Source organism: Acipenser ruthenus, chromosome 11 (genome assembly GCF_902713425.1).
Source record: "Acipenser ruthenus chromosome 11, fAciRut3.2 maternal haplotype, whole genome shotgun sequence".
In the NCBI taxonomy this organism is placed as follows: Eukaryota; Metazoa; Chordata; class Actinopteri; order Acipenseriformes; family Acipenseridae; genus Acipenser; species Acipenser ruthenus.
This window is the reverse complement of record NC_081199.1, coordinates 26,837,544-26,853,840: the sequence shown is the minus strand read 5'-3', so window position 1 is coordinate 26,853,840 and position 16,297 is coordinate 26,837,544. Positions and strand designations below refer to the sequence as shown.

Below are 16,297 nucleotides of genomic sequence, written 5' to 3'. Positions count from 1 at the left end.
CAATTGTAAGTCGCCCTGGATAAGGGCGTCTGCTAAGAAATAAATAATAATAATAATAATAATAATAATAATAATAATAATAATAATAATAATAATAATAATAATAGAAAGCACAAATTAACAGTCAGTCCTGTATGGTCTATTCATCAGGGCCATGAAGAGACAGTGAAGTGGTTATGTTATCCAAAGTACAAACAAGAAGATGACCTTCTACTACAGTAAATGACACTGTCAAATATACACGTTTATTTAAATGAATAGCAGGACATATTGCATTGATAGTGGTTCTTGAGTGCAATCTAAATTAGAACAATGGTGCAGTATGTGCATCCTGTATTTTTCTCAGTTAATGGGAATGCATGTGAATCATACTTTCTGGTTGTCTGAAAGGGGTGTGAGGGCTTCTCACAGCGCATGAAACTGACCTCACAGCTCCTGAGTCTTCGGGCCCAGGAGGGTGTGTTGGGGGGTAGAGGCTTGGGAGGCACCGCGAAACAGTTATCAGCGCTGTGGAAGAAACCAAAGCAAAATGAAAAGGGAAGCACGGCCTCTTCGAACCATCTGTTTGTCACCTGTTACTGTAAGTACAGTTGCTCATCAATATGCATCTCGTGGGATACCATGGGTTTCAGCCTGCATCATAGCTGGAACAGACAGGTACTGTGGGCCATATTCACAAAGCATTGACACTGCTTTTGGGGAAAGCAGGACTAACTAAACCGTAATGTAAGCAAACCAGTAATAAACAAATTAAGGCCGCGTACAATCTGTTAAATTACCCCATAAGTTAGTTTTTTAAGCTTTGTAAGATTGTTAGAACATGGAATGGGGCAAATGGAATCCATGGCCATGACCCTTGGAACTGTTTCCTCGTTATAAAGGAATGCCTAATAAAGGGGAAGCACTGTATGCAATTTGGGGTCAGAATAGCAGAGTTCAACACAAACATATGTATGGAGACGCAACTGTAACATAAGTGCTGACTTTGTTAAAGAAAACCATATGAACAGACTCCCACCTGGGTGCTGTGCTTTTCGGCAGGGTAAGGGAATTCTGGGAGAGTGCCACGTAGCCACTTGTGCTGTCTGTTATTGTACTCAAGGAAACTGTTTGCAATTCACTGACGGATGTCTTTTCTTCACAGGAATCTAAGTGCAAAATGAAAAAGGTACTCTTTAGCGACTGGAAAATATCTGCTATACGTTATCAGAATCACACTGCTGCACCCTTAACATAACATCTTACTCTGTGCAGCTGTCACATCCAGGAGCTGTCCCTGAGGTAGCAACACCTGCGCTGATCCTAACTGGCTGGATGGAATCACATGGAAGACCTGTCCATTCTCTGATTGGCCAGTGACAATCATCTTTAGCCAGAGAAACACAAACAGACACACATTAAAAAACAATTCATAGAAAAATATGTAATTATAAAAATGAAAGCAATACAATACAGCAATACAGAACGTTGGTTCGCACCATTATATATTTAAAAAAAAGAATGTTAAAAAACTTTTTTTTAAATTATAATGAATTGATTTAAGGTTCCTACATAGACATTAGGGGCAAGCTTTGCATTGAAATACAAGATTACTTACTATTTTGTGTGTTTTTATCATTTTAATAAAGTTGAGTTTGATTAAAATGTAAATAAAAAAAACAGACAATGTGCACATCTACACAGCATGTCCCTTGTAAAAGTTTCTCACAGTAAAACCCTAGCAATGTGTAATACAGCATAGTGAAAGCTTGGCAAAATAAAGACAAGTGAGGTATGATACAGCATATTAATAAGCATGACAAACCAGAGTTAACTATGGTAAATGCACAGCCATGGGAAAAACAAGAGAAAACTACAGAAATACTGTGCAAACTTTTATAAGGGGTGTGTTCTATTCACTCTACATGACCATCCCATCCCGACCTTCAACCTCGCATGAACCCAGGAGTGACTGGGTACCCTTACAAAACTCTCATACAATTAGGTAAAAATGCTTCTGTGAAATGGCCCTCAGACTTGCTGTGTTACTAACCATACGCTCGTACTGAACAGGCTGTCCATTCTGATCAAAGATGTGGAACTGGCTGCTGGTGTTGGGCTGGCTATGGGATGCTTGCTCAGGCACATCCTCACACGCTGGGGGATTGTCTGTTATTTGCAGTGTGATGGGCAGGACTGCAGAGGAGTCTTGGTGTTCCAGGGTGGGCTGGCTGGCATTTATAACGGGCAGCTGCTTGAAAACACAGGGAATGTAAAAAAGAAACAGCTGTTTTGTATAACTCTTTGAGTGCCATGGACAGTGCAACCATTTTTTTAGAGCATTACAACTGTATAATAACCCATCTCTACTCAAGCTGAAATATTACCTGATATCTTACCCATGTTTACACTCAACTAACAGGATATATCTGTAGTGCTGTACATGCAAATGTTTCTATTATAATTTATAATTACTAAAACACACACACACACAAACATATGGCTTATATTTTAGCTAGTTTTTAAGTTATTATGTTTACTTTTTTTTTACTAAGGGGATTCAAGATTATTATTAGATTAAAGACCTCTTTATTTTTAGTTGTGGAGTTTGCTTTGGGATCATCTGAATGGGCTTTTTACTAACACTGAAGGATGAGCTATCCCGAAGCCATGTCCTTTTCATCCAAAATCAATATAAAATAAGTTCTCTATGATTTGCCCCATAGTGACAGGAAGAGGTTTAACAGTCCATGTGATGCAGGGTTTAGATACACAATGTAAACGATTGCCACAACACAATGCTTAGCTTTGCATGGGATATTTAGCAGTAGAAATCTGCACCAAGCCTTTTCTTCAGAAAAAAGTCACAGAGTAGTCACTTTGGAGACTATTCCTTGTGAAATAATTTGTGCAGTATTGATTGTGGAAGCACCTGCCAACCAACCAAGTGCCAATTATTATCCATCTATCAAAATGTGACCTGTACCAGAGAGATGCAGCTTTTACATCTATCTCAGAGAATCAATTTGCAGAACAAGATCATTAGTCATGGCAAGCATTTACATTTACACAAAAATGTGTGCTAGACATCACAGGTCTTTGTCTCTGACTACACACCTGGAAAACCTGCTGTGCACTCTCAGGTTCCTCTGCAATCTTGGGCTCTGCTCCCAGTAATTCACTTGCTCTCTCCATACAGATTTCATGCTTACTTGCATTCTCTTCCATGTCCCATGAACCTGGCAAAGATAAACATAACGTCTGAGCACTATGCACACACACAAACCTGTCCTTGTGCGCTTAATGGCAAGCAGATGCTGTTGACTGCTTTAAGAGTGCAAATTAGAACATTTATGAAGATCTGTATGCTTTATGGAACTATGCTTTCTGTAAATTGCATATGGCTTGCCATTAAATATGCTTCACATAACCAAACATAAAAATAGTTTTTTTTAAATCAGTCAGATTTTTATGTCGCAGCTCCGCAGCATTTTGAACCTTGATGTATTACACATGTTCTCTATCAATGCATGGCTCCAGGGCTGTAGATTACCAGAACCCCCCTGTCTATCTGAATAAACAAAGCGCTTGCTGGTCTCCACCCTTTACTACATCCCTGAAGAGTAGAGCCAGTACAACAATAAGAATACGGTTCAGTACGTTGGTTTTACATCTTGTGAATGTGGAGGTAGTTCCATGGCCTCCACCTACATAATAGGGCAGGGGTGTCAGTATCTTCTGGCTTTCTTTCCACCCAAGTTCTCAATTACTTAATTGGTCTAATTATTTGATTAACTGGACACATTTAACACTTCTCTTCAGGCGTCAAAATGTTTCACAGGTAGTGTTCCTTGAATCAAGTGCATTTTTAAAACCATCAACTGTAAAAGACCTTAAAAAATATTAAATATGTCAAATTCAACAAATAATTCGATCAATTATGTTAATTGAGAGCTTAAGTTGGAATGAAAACCAGTAGGCCCTGCGGCCCTCAAGGACTGGAGTTTGACACCCCTCCAATAGGGTATGTGTGTGTGTAAGGTGTCCTAAGCATATGGTGTTTAACCCTGGATTTACTAGTCAGATTGGAGTCTGACCTTTAAATAATTCTGCTTTGGGAACTAAAAATAAATATAACACTAAACAAAGTTTGGAGATTGATGCTTCCCACCTCATGTTAATGTAATTTCAAATATAAAAATAAAAATAAAAGGATGGGTGATGTCAAATAGAATTGTTTCTAGCCTTACAGTGTAAATGAGTTATGCTAAAAATCTCATATTTACTGTGTATGTCTGATGAAAGAAAAAGACAGACAATCCTCGTAATTCACTTTACCATGTATTTGTATTTCTAAGTGTCTTCAGTGTTTTATTAAGTTAACCTGTAATAAATGACCTGCACTGTTAACTGTGTTACACTATTCTGGGTAGCAGTGTCTCCCTGTAGTACACAATGAAACAGATATTGGCTACATTAATAACAACAGAATCGTAAAGCAACTGTAGCTTTTAGGTAAAGTAATTATCTATTCAGTGGATATAGTTAACGACTTAGGCCAATTTACACAAAATCTGTATAAAATGAGAAACCTCATAAGCCCACGTGCTGATTATGCACTCTATTGAATCTGAAGCCACGAGGATAATCAGTGTGTCAATACGGTTGTTAAAAATATCCGTATGACCTTTTAGTAATTAATGAGTCTAATAATAATCACTGAAATACGGTAGCAACATACGGGTACAAACTAAATAAATCTAAACTAAATTAGCACCTTAATTACTGTCTTTAATTGTATTCTAATTTGCAACGACAGATTTTATTTTTGTACCATACTAAATAAAGGAAACAGAAGCATCACATAAAAGGGAATTTAAAAAGAAATCAATAAAATATAATTTATATACAACACTCTATTTAAGGGGCAGATTATTACAAGGTCTACATAATAATCTCAATCGGGACCTCAAGGCTAACGAAACACCTTCCTTAGTTATTTGCATTTACACCACACGTTTACAAGAACGCCATGTTGGATGATGCAGGAATAAAGACATTCTTAAATACTGGAATTCAAACGAATTCCCCCCAAAAAATATCAGCTGTTTAAGATTCAAACCATGCTGTGCCTGCCCTGTCTCTAAACTGCTTCCTATCTGGAGTTCAGAATGGAATTAAACCTAGGAAGGACAGAAAATTCAAAACGAGTCTACTCAACCTCGTCTTCACCCCGGACTTCGCTGGTTGCCACCATGGAGACAAAGCGCGAGTACCGTACCTCAGGCAAAGTACACAACACTGGCACTCGAAAGCCACCGTAATTCGATCCGGAAGGTAAAAAAAAAATACTCACTACATCAGTCAAGATGTTCTGCCCTCACAGAACATTGAATAATCATACATTACTGTAGGCATAAATAGTTAAGTTGTAGATGAGATATTAAACGACCTGCATAATAATACTAAAGGTCAGAAATTGCACAAAAAAAGTTACAAACCTCTCTGTCAGACTATGGGGTTGCACTTTCTTACCGTTGCTCAGGTACCTCACCTGTCAAGTTGTCTGTCTTTACTCTTTTAAAAAAAAGGTGGCTAACACTGTGCAATGCTATTTTTGCAGAACACGTGATAAGAAACATGGTTTAGCTCAGTTTAGGCAAGAACCACCAACGAAAAGCAAACAAGAAGTGCTAAAAATATATATTACCCCTTTAAGACCAGAATGTACTAATCAACCGTTTTCATCAATCGATAGCTCTGTGCTTGATGTATATTCTATATTCGCTTGCAACGCTGGTCAGGGAACCACATGGTATCATTCACTTCTGGTGCTCTATGCAGTGTTATTTTGTACCATAATAGGTATAATTAAATAAGAGTCCATTTTAAACAAGAGGTTTCCATCTACATAGCGAAAATGTCGCAGGTACAAGCTAGATTCTTCACAGAAAATAAAAAGTAAGTGTGTAACGACAGTGTTTTGATACACTGCACTTGGAGCTGTACGTTTTTGACCTGACAAGCAAAAGTTTTTTTTTTGTTTTTTTTAATGATAACTTTTGCTGCTCTGCTTTGCAAAATTAATGTTGTGATTTAAGATGTATTTTATTTTAGGATAATCTACATATTAGTATGTATCTTGCAAAATGTAAAATCAGGCTTGTTTTACACTGAACTGTGATCAAAGTATATAGTCCAGCAAAGAGGTAGGACTCTACTATGATCACAGCGATTCAATTATGCAAAGTTTATTTTTTTATTTTTGTATTACGTTTTCTTTTAAGGTATGCAATAGATGATGTCCCGTTCTCAATCCCAGCCTCCTCTGAAATTGTTGATCTCAGCAACGTCATTAACAAACTCCTGGAAGCTGAAAATGGTAAGATTTCACTCCCGTAGAGCTGTTTCTTTGTCCTGACCCAGTGAATGTGCACAGTTCAGTATATAATGTAATTCTAGTCAGTTTTTACACTGAAATATAAATTATAATTTGTGACAGTTAGTAAGTCTGTCGTAGTTAAACCTGCAGTGCATTCCACTGTACTGGTCTAGACAGTTGCCAGCGCAGTTTAGGCGCCCGGACAAGGTTCAGTAGTTTTTGCTGTAGGGACACTACAGTTATGCTCCTGGTAAAACTTTCAGTAGTAGGAGGTTGTATTTAAGCTCAAAAGAAATACAAAATAGGATAGTCTTTTTGTTATCCAAACAGTATTTTTATTAATAGTAAAATAACGAGAAAGTATAAAATACTTTTTAAAATATATTTAAAGTAGTTGTGATATACATTCTAAAAAATAAAGTACATTTAAAAATAATTATTTAAAAAAAATGGTTGCAAATAAATTTTAAATTAAAATTGGGGTGAAACAATATATTAAACTAGGCCACGATGCGCATCACCATATGAAGATCAAAATAAACGGAGTGCTGCATTTGTATGATGTGAAAAAAGATTCACAGTTAGATACAATGATCATTAATGGTTAAACACTTGGAGCTTAACATAAGGTGAAACTTACATGAGACAGACGGAGAATGTCCTCATAACAACTGTTGTTTTTTTTTTGCTTCAGAGGTCCACCAACATGTGGAGTTTGACTTTCTCATCAAGGGTCAGTTCCTGCGTACTGGTCTGGCCAAACACATGGAGACTGAGAGCATGTCAACGGTATGTGGATTAGGATGTGATTTTTGCATGGCGCCATGGAATCGTTCCAGACGAAAACAGCACAGATCTTTATGGTATTAACAGTATGATGTTAAAATTCATTACATGGCAGATCAATCAAAAGTTACCTCCCAGTGGAAGCTAATGGATTGAATTTAGGTTTTGCATAGAGGTCAATGGTCTTGCCCTCTTGGATGGAGTTAACCTGGGTCTGCATCTAAGCGACTTGTTGTGCAATTCATTGTGGAATGGTGGGCAGTTGAAATAGCTGACCTCAAGGGTTGTAAACTTTTTTTTATAGAACACCTGGAATCTTATTCACTTTTATACTTTTATTAGGATTTCAAATCATTTTGTCCTGTAATAATAAACCAATGCACAGAAGCTCCCATTGACAGTATAGAGGTTAGCACAGCAACCTGTTATTGAATGACCGATTCAGTTGAAGTCAGACTCAGAGCGCAACCAGCACACGACTTTTTAAAAAGACTATAAAATCCAGAATCTAAGGAGAAAAAAAAAGGAAAGACCAAAATGGATGTCATACATAATGGTTTTATCTAGAGGACACATCAAGTATACGTGGTGACAGTCTTCTCCCACACTGGTATAAAAACCTTGACTCCATCTTGGATTTTAGGAGACAGTTTGGTCTAGTGGTTAAGGTTGTAACCAGAAGGTCACCGGTTCAAATCCCACCTCTGCCACTGACTGACTCACTATGTGACCCTGAGCAAGTCACTTAACCTCCTTGTGCTCCGTCCTGCGGTTGAGATGTTAAATCAATGTCCTATTGTAAGTGACTCTACATATAATATTAATAAAGATATTAATATTATTTTCAATAATTCCAAGTCAGAGGTTTGCTATTGAATTCTGTGTGTGATAACCTTCCCATTGGCTACAGTATCTGAAGTGTTGGATGCTGTGTTACTCTGAGGGCTACCTTGTTTTGTGCTTTGCTGTTACAGGAAGACGTGGTTGAGATCGAGTATGTGGAGAAGTACACAGCCCCTCAGCCCGAGCAGTGCATGATGCATGATGACTGGGTCAGTGCTGTAGAGGCTGATGGAGAATGGCAAGTACAATGATCCTCTTAGTCTTTATATAATTAGCCCCAGTTTACTGTTAATAATAACTTTGTCATGTGTTATCTGTTTGTCCATTTAAAGGAATACTAACCAAGTATTATTATTATTATTATTTGTTTATTTAGCAGACGCCTTTATCCAAGGCGATTTAGAGACTAGAGTGTGTGAACTATGCATCAGCTGCAGAGTCACTTACAATTACGTCTCACCCGAAAGACGGAGCACAAGGAGGTTAAGTGACTTGCTCAGGGTCACACAATGAGTCAGTGGCTGAGGTGGGATTTGAACCGGGGACCTCCTGGTTATTATTATTATTTATTTCTTAGCAGACGCCCTTATCCAGGGCGACTTACAATTGTTACAAGATATCATATTATTTTTTACATAGTTACCCATTTATACAGTTGGGTTTTTACTGGAGTAATCTAGGTAAAGTACCTTGCTCAAGGGTACAGCAGCAGTGTCCCCACCGGGGATTGAACCCACGACCCTTCGGTCAAGAGTCCAGAGCCCTAACCACTACTCCAAACTGCTGCCCTGTTACAAGCCCTTTTCTTTAACCACTGGACCACACAGCCCAGTCCATTTCCTTGTGTTTTAATACTGCAGTTTGGAATCCTCTTTCCTTTTAAGCTCACAGCAGTAGAAGTTTTTAAATGTTGTCTTGTGTCCACTTTTTTTTCAGGATTTTGACTGGCTCCTATGATAAAACCGCTCGAATCTGGTCATCAGAGGGAAAGGCCATTATGACGATCGCTGGGCACACTGAGGTTGTGAAAGATGTGGCTTGGATTAAACGAGGCGAGATTCATTGTTTTATTGAATTGTTTTATTTTTATTTTATAAGACGTTTGCAAAATACACGCAAAAGCCTGTAAGTGCTTCCGCAACGTGGCAACGTGCAAATGGCTGCCTAAAAAAATGTCAATATCAAGGTGTGCAGTGTAAAAAGGATTTATTTCACATATCTATTCCCATTCATTTGACTTCATAAACATATTATGTTATTGTGGCAGTGTGCCCCGCCCCTGTGTGTATTTTATGTGTTATCTGTTGGGTGAGGTGTATTAATGTTGGTGTATATGTATTAGTGCACGAGATATAATGTGGGGTTATGTAGCACAAGTGTTATAAAATGTATATTTGTATTTAGACACGAGGATGGCACAATCACTTCGCAGTAAAAGGGGTGTTTGTATGGAAGCACGGGAAGTGCACAAAGTAGTTTACATGCAGATGATTGATTAGCATTCCAATCTCAGTACAGCTGCATAAAAGGGTGAATGTTTCACTCACTCGGAGTTGGGTGCTCAGGAAGAGAGAGGAGAAAATAAATAAGAAAAATAACAAATCGCGCCGGAGGGCCAGCTTGTTACTTGCTGTGTGTTTAGTGTTCATCCCCTGTTTGTTAGTGTCTGTCTGTTTTGGCCAAAGTGATGTTTTGTTTTGTATCATTGTTTTGTGTTCAAACCTTTTATTTTATTCATTTATTATTTACAATAGTAAAAGCGCAAGCAGCGCATTCATTACCCCAGTCTGCTGTGGATTTCCTTTCCTTTCACTCACCATATCACCTCGCAGTGCTGTGTCTCTTCCGGTTCTGACATCACCACAGTCCAGCTTGCCACAGTTATATGCAATTACCATAGTAACTTTTAAGGTGTGTTTGTCAAGTAAAACAGGTGGATCTGTTTTTTAGTGCGTGATGCAGTCTTTTTGACCGCTCCCCCTGTCTCTACCAGGCGGCTTCACTTCCCTGCTCCTCAGCGCCTCCATGGATCAGACCGCTATCCTATGGGAATGGAATTCCGAGAGCAACAAGGTGAAGGCTCTGCACTGCTGTCGAGGGCACGGAGGGAGCGTGGATTCCATCGCTGTTGACAGCACCAGGACCAAGGTAGCTTTTCTATTATAATGAACTTCATATAATACAGATATGTATTTTGGTACTACGTGAGAAGCTGATTTTATATGATGCACCAGTTTCTTTAAGTCTTCCAGAACTCTTATTAGCTAATGACAACATGCATTATGCTGATATATATAATATATATATATATATATATATATATATATATATAATATATATATATATATATATTACTGTTTAAAAATCCTGGTACTAAAGATTTTCTTTTCCTTAGTTTTGCAGTGGATCCTGGGACAAAATGCTGAAAATTTGGTCTGCAGGTATTTTTTTTATCTGTTTAAGTCTGTCGGTCCCAAATCAGTTTACATTTTAAATCAGCATGGCACATTAAGTGTAATTTGCAGCTTCTGGGGTTTTATTTTATTTGCTAGGAAGGGGGGAAACACTAGAGTTTTTAATTGGTTGTAACAAGTATTGTCACAGATGATTAGGACAAGGATGGTGGGTGAAGATATTAAATACTGTAAAATAAAGGTATTGTTTCTTATTGCTTGTCTCCGTTCTCCTATCGCCTCAGTTCCAACAGATAAAGAGGATGAAATTGAAGATGCAGCAGCCAGACCAAGGAAGAAACAGAAAATTAAACAAATGGGGTTAACTAGGGTAAGGATATAGAGTACTTTAACTGCTAGACTGGCAGTGCATAGCATTTTGAAATATTAAGAGCATTATAAGGCCCACCTGATTTTTTTATTTTTATTGTATGGTTTGCCTCATTTAAAAAACCTGAAATAGCTTAATTCAAAATGTATTAAAGTAAACTGAGCTTTATTTAGTTATCTGATAGGTTTTGGCGTACATGTAAAAAGACAGTGTTCTTCTTTTATAACCTTGCCAGACACCCCTGATGACCTTGTCTGGCCACAGCGAAGCCGTCTCCTCAGTACTTTGGTCTGACACTGAAGAAGTATGCAGTGCATCATGGGATCACACCATCAAACTGTGGGACGCAGAGACTGGAGGGCTTAAATCCACATTGGTGAGCTACAGAAATCCTGTCCTGGCTTGCTTTACTTGAACAGTCCTCAAACTAATTTTGTGTGTAAGAATTTGGCACTGGATAGTGGTGCTTAAAAATAAATAAATAAAATAAAACAAACAAACAAAAAAAAAAAAAACTGGCGCCACAATAAACTGATTTAATTACAATAATAAAAGCCAAACTGAGATCTGGAAGGGTACCTACCTAGTTGAGTTTTCATTCGACGTTTTGATTTCTGTTTGCCATCAAAATCCTATTACTGTAACACTTGTGTTTCCTTTCCATTCCAGACAGGAAACAAGGTGTTCAACTGCATCTCCTTCTCTCCACTTTGCAAGAGGCTGGCTTCAGGCAGCACAGACAGACACATCCGGCTCTGGGATCCACGCACTAGAGGTTTTTTTTTGTCTTCCTCCTCACCGCTACCAGCTTTGCATTCTTACAATGTTATCTCATTTAAGTATTGCACTTAACATTAGGTAAAGATACTGACCAGTAAAATTAACAAACCAGATATTGGGACTTTCTATTTAATACAGTGCTGCCGTCTGTATATACATATGTATGCCACACTTTAGAGTTTTTGCATATATGGTTAGGACATTCTTAACAAAAGTTATTGAGCATTATAATCTTTGAATTTTGTTAAAGGACATAAATCTTACTTAATCTACCGTATTACTTTGATTTACCACCGACCTTGAAGAAGCGCCGCACTCAGATGTCAGATTTGTAATAGACGCCTCCCTCGAATAAACACTGCTCTCAATAATGAAACATGTACATTTTTTCCCTACCCCAGCTCAAATAAATGGAGCCCTTAATAAATAAATGCATAGAAAACACAGTGTGGCAAAACATTACAAATAGAAACAAAATGAATTGTATTTAAAGGAAACTGGAGCATACTGGTATTTTACTGTAAAGTTTATAGAACCCAAACAAAAAAGGATTAGGTACACAGCACTATGTACTGACACTCATATGTGACCTCACCTAGTCAAACACGGATCTGATCTGCCAGCTCAATATATGATTTAAAAAAAAAAAAAAAAAAATTCAAAACCATTTTGTGCTTGCTAATCTTTAATTGCATGTTTCTTTAGATGGCTCCCTGGTGCTGCTCTCTCTCACCTCCCACAATGGCTGGGTTACAGCAGTGAAATGGTCACCAGCACATGAATATCAGCTCGTATCAGGATCTCTGGACAACATTGTTAAGCTGTGGGACACAAGAAGGTTTGTACCACCCGCTCTTCTTCAAGTGCATTCAAGTAATATAAAATAAAATGCAGTGATAGAAAAATCTTTGAAGCAGACTGAGATTCAGCTCATTGAACCTTGCAGGGTTCAACGGCATATTGAAATTGTAGGAGAAGTTTTGCAAAATTCAGTGACACCTGGCATTGAATTTTACGAAGCTTCTTTAGGTATTTCTTTCTTTACCACTATTTTGTTGGTCACACTTTATTTTAAGGGCTGTTTTTTCAGTTTAACTGTTAACAAACATTGTTAATTTTTAGCAGAGGGTTAGGGTTATGGTTAATAAATACCTGATTTTAATTTACTAAACGTTACTGCAGTAACAATTTGAACTGATTTCAAGCATATGATCCACTGGGTGTTGATCATCCATAGGGCTCTGGTGTTTGCAGTTTTAGCTGGCCTATTATCTATTATTAATTAACAGTTAACAGAAAATAAATAATGTACATTAACATGTTTATTAACTGTTTGTTAACAGTTAATAGAAACAAAAAAACTGACCTGAAAGTAAAGCGTGACCATTTTGTTTTATAGTTATGGATGAACTCGAACTTCATGTTGCTAATGCAGAAGCATACTGAAGGACCTGCCAGGCTATTGCATCCACTTACTGGTGGCAACACTCCTTACTTTGTTATGGCTGGCTAATAAAGGGAAACGTGAAGGGAAGTAGCAGGAGGAGGAATCAAAATGCAACCCAAACTGACAATAGAATGAAAGTTATAGCAATTACTATTACTAATTTTCAGTCCTAGCCTTTATGTAATGAAAGGACAACTGCAAAGCAAAAAGACAATTCTGCTAAACAAATTTATTAGTTTCAGTGTCATAGAAAATGTACATGGGGCATACACAAGACTGGGCCTGGTTAACTGGTCTGCTGTCCTGAGTTACCTTTCCAAGACCTCTTTATAGGTCTGCAATATTGAAAGTGTTAAATAACTTCTGGGAAATAAAATGTGTGCTGTATGTACTATGAGTAGGTATATGTTATAAGATGCTGTTCCAGGGTGATCTACCACAGCGCTGACCCCTTTGTTTGTTGTGATTTGTTAAGAGTTTTCTTGCTCCCTCTCCTGTTCCTTCAGTTCCAAGGCTCCTCTGTACGACCTGGCCGCTCACGAAGACAAAGTCCTCTGTGTGGACTGGACAGAGAGAGGGGTAAGGACACAGTGTTTTATCAGGAGTTTTAGCTAGCTGAAAGAGGGTGTTGCCATTGTTTTCTGGAGATCCTTGGTTTGCATTGCATATATCTCCTAATGACTAGCGTAGCTTCAGACTGCCCTTAAATCCTTGTCTGCACAAGACCAGTTACTAGTCTGTTGGCTGACTTAAATGTTTCTTAAATGCTCCCTTATACTCTGATCAGTACCTTGCAGTCCATGTGTGAGTGCTATCCTTAATATCGGTCAACCGCGGCAGGTTGTTGGGAAATAGGAGAATGGCTTCATCCTTGAGTATACACTGTTTTAATTTGGTTTCATATACAGTAGAAGCCATTGCATCCATGTTTGAGAATAAGGGCCCCACAACTGAAGATAAGTGCACAACTATAGCGGTTTAGAAAACAGACCAGTAACCTGTATAAGAAGACCATATTAAAATCTTGTATGTGGATTTCAAATATTTTTTTCACATTTATCTTTCTATTCAACTCTTTACAAACTAGTCCAGCACATTTACGTGATGGTAAAAGTTATGAAATGGCTTATGAAATTTCTAACAAGCTTTTTCTTTTCTGGTTTTTAGTTGTTGTTAAGCGGAGGAGCAGACAACAAATTGTACACCTACAAATACTCTGCTCCCCCTTCTGACGACGACGCGTAAAGCAGTCAGGAGGTTGCTGTGAGGCCTGTGTCTGTTGATTGAACCATTTCTTCTACGTTTCCAGCTGTGGCTTTTATCCAGTAGGAACAGAAGATTCTAGAACACATTAACTTTTAATGAAAACTGAAGTATTTACCAAATAAACAAAATTTGAATTATTTTGGCCTTCCAAACAAAATTGAGGTTTGGATTTTCAGACCCATGTGATTTGACTAACACATTTCTGATTTTTTATTTATGTACTGTACCTGCTTCTGAGTGGACCAATGGCTATTCAACCTCCTACATCAATTAATTATTATTTTATTGTTGGAAAGTCTTTAAAACATTATTTCAAATGATAATAACATTATAATACTGTATTTCTAGGTCATCAACAACAAATATAATTTGGCCAAAATCATCAAAATGGGCACTTTTACACAGGGATGGAAAGAAGACCTATTGCATAGCAGTTTGAGCCATTCCTGGTTTCACTACGAGTTTAATAAGATCCACCTAATTTTGTTACCTCTGCACTGAGGCTAATCAGGTTTGTAGTAAAACCTAGAATGGGTGAAACTGCTATGCAATAGGAGTCTTATTTCCATCCCTGTACCATCTTCAGACAAGTTCTTGCCATGTGGGGAGCAAGTTACTTGGCTCCTTGGCATACACATGACACCTGCCCTGGAACCATTAGCTCAGTCACATCAACCACAATTCGGTCCACTTGAATGTTACAGGGCATCTTTTTTTCATTTTGTAAGACTTAAGTATGCAGTAGAACCTCAATTTTTTTTTTTCAGATAACTGAAATACATTTTTTTTGTTTCTCTTTTTTTTTTTTTTTTTTTTTAAGAATTAGACTTTTAATGATCTCATCAGTAATGATATGAGTGGAAAATGGTTATTGTTTTTTTACAGAAGCGTGAGTCCGGTCAGGTGAATAAAAGTATATTTTTTATTGCTACATCTTGATTATGCCAACCTCTCATTAGTAGACAATTTTTACAAGTCCCTTAAGATTTTGCAAGATGTTTTTAAGATGACATCTGCAGTACTTTAGGTTAAAGGAAGTATAGTTTCTAAGCCTTATTCACAAGTTATCTGTTTGCACTTGCACTTCCTGGGTAATTTAATCTCAGCAGTGTATTCTGGGTCAAAACATGCCACTCAATAGGGGAAAGCAGCTGATTGGTTATTGACAGGAAAGAAGCCGATGAGGGGGTTGGAACAATTTCACCCTGCAGGTGGAAAGACCCAGAAAGTACAAAGTGGTCTAAAAGCACTGTTTGAAAACAGATAATGTATGTAACTATTATAATTTGTTTATTATTTGTTTATTTAGCAGACGCCTTTATCCAAGGCGACTTACAGAGACTAGGGGGTGTGTGAACTATGCATCAGCTGCAGAGTCACTTACAATTACGTCTCACCTGAAAGACGGAGCACAAGGAGGTTAAGTGACTTGCTCAGGGTCATACAATGAGTCAGTGGCTGAGGTGGGATTTGAACCGGGGACCTTCTGGTTACAAGCCCATTTCTTTAACCACTGGACCACACAGCCTCCAATTATTTTATTAGCTACACTTACATAAAAGTGTTAGTATTTTTTGTAATGTAAGCTTTGTGTTAAATATTGTGTAATGCGGTTACATCAATGTTATCATTTGTATGGCTGTATATGCATTATTTACACAGTGGTGTGTTGGTAAAGGTTCATACTTTTACCATTTTAGATCTCTGTACATGTTGTATAAACTGTGTACATAATTGTGTGAGTATTCATTTTGTGGCCTTTATAATGCTGCTCTGCTTTTACCCAGACATGCTGCTCTTGTATTGTCTTTCTCTATGTCTATTGACAGTTTTCATATTAAGTTTCTAAATTATTTGATAGGTTAATACTCTGTAATATTACACAAGGCAATATATATTGAGGGTAAAAAATAAGTGTCTTTGTAGAACTTTTCTTTGAATGCTGGTATTGTAGCTAGGGCTTCATTTCTTGTCAATTGACCCTGTTACAGTATTTAATTATGTTTTTAAAGAACTGAAGTTGAAAATTA

General features: G+C 37.6%; 2 protein-coding genes across 9 annotated transcripts in view; one reads left to right on the top strand and one right to left on the bottom strand.

The window, feature by feature from the left end:
- LOC117426852 (calcium-responsive transcription factor-like) overlaps positions 1-5,734 on the bottom strand; it is a 19,368-nt gene extending 13,634 nt beyond the window's left edge. Inside the window, exons 1-6 of one of the 6 annotated variants that reach the window (XM_059033547.1) lie at positions 5,690-5,734; positions 3,097-3,218; positions 2,033-2,230; positions 1,246-1,366; positions 1,019-1,148; positions 426-507 (exon numbers count right to left, since the gene is read on the bottom strand). In XM_059033547.1, coding sequence (XP_058889530.1) covers positions 426-507; positions 1,019-1,148; positions 1,246-1,366; positions 2,033-2,230; positions 3,097-3,207 — 642 coding nt within the window. In that variant the 5' untranslated portion in view covers positions 3,208-3,218; positions 5,690-5,734. Of the gene's footprint in view, positions 1-425; positions 508-1,018; positions 1,149-1,245; positions 1,367-2,032; positions 2,231-3,096; positions 3,219-3,639; positions 4,253-5,200; positions 5,272-5,480; positions 5,644-5,689 lie in introns of those variants that run through there. The other 5 variants (XM_059033542.1, XM_059033541.1, XM_059033545.1 and 2 more) reach the window with 5 other exon arrangements.
- Positions 5,219-16,297, top strand: LOC117426461 (ribosome biogenesis protein wdr12-like). 3 transcript variants are annotated; one of them, XM_059033548.1, is made up of 13 exons: positions 5,219-5,316; positions 6,267-6,361; positions 7,056-7,150; positions 8,122-8,228; positions 8,927-9,042; positions 9,984-10,138; positions 10,386-10,431; positions 10,689-10,774; positions 11,010-11,150; positions 11,444-11,549; positions 12,260-12,392; positions 13,508-13,580; positions 14,169-16,297. In XM_059033548.1, the coding sequence occupies exons 3-13, from the start codon at positions 7,127-7,129 to the stop codon at positions 14,244-14,246; spliced, it is 1,065 nt and encodes a 354-aa protein (XP_058889531.1). In that variant the 5' UTR covers positions 5,219-5,316; positions 6,267-6,361; positions 7,056-7,126; the 3' UTR covers positions 14,247-16,297. The 3 variants fall into 3 exon arrangements, with proteins under 3 accessions (XP_058889531.1, XP_033899930.2, XP_033899931.2); XM_034044039.3 differs by lacking the exon at positions 5,219-5,316 and adding an exon at positions 5,713-5,940; XM_034044040.3 differs by lacking the exons at positions 5,219-5,316; positions 13,508-13,580; positions 14,169-16,297 and adding exons at positions 5,713-5,940; positions 12,954-13,468.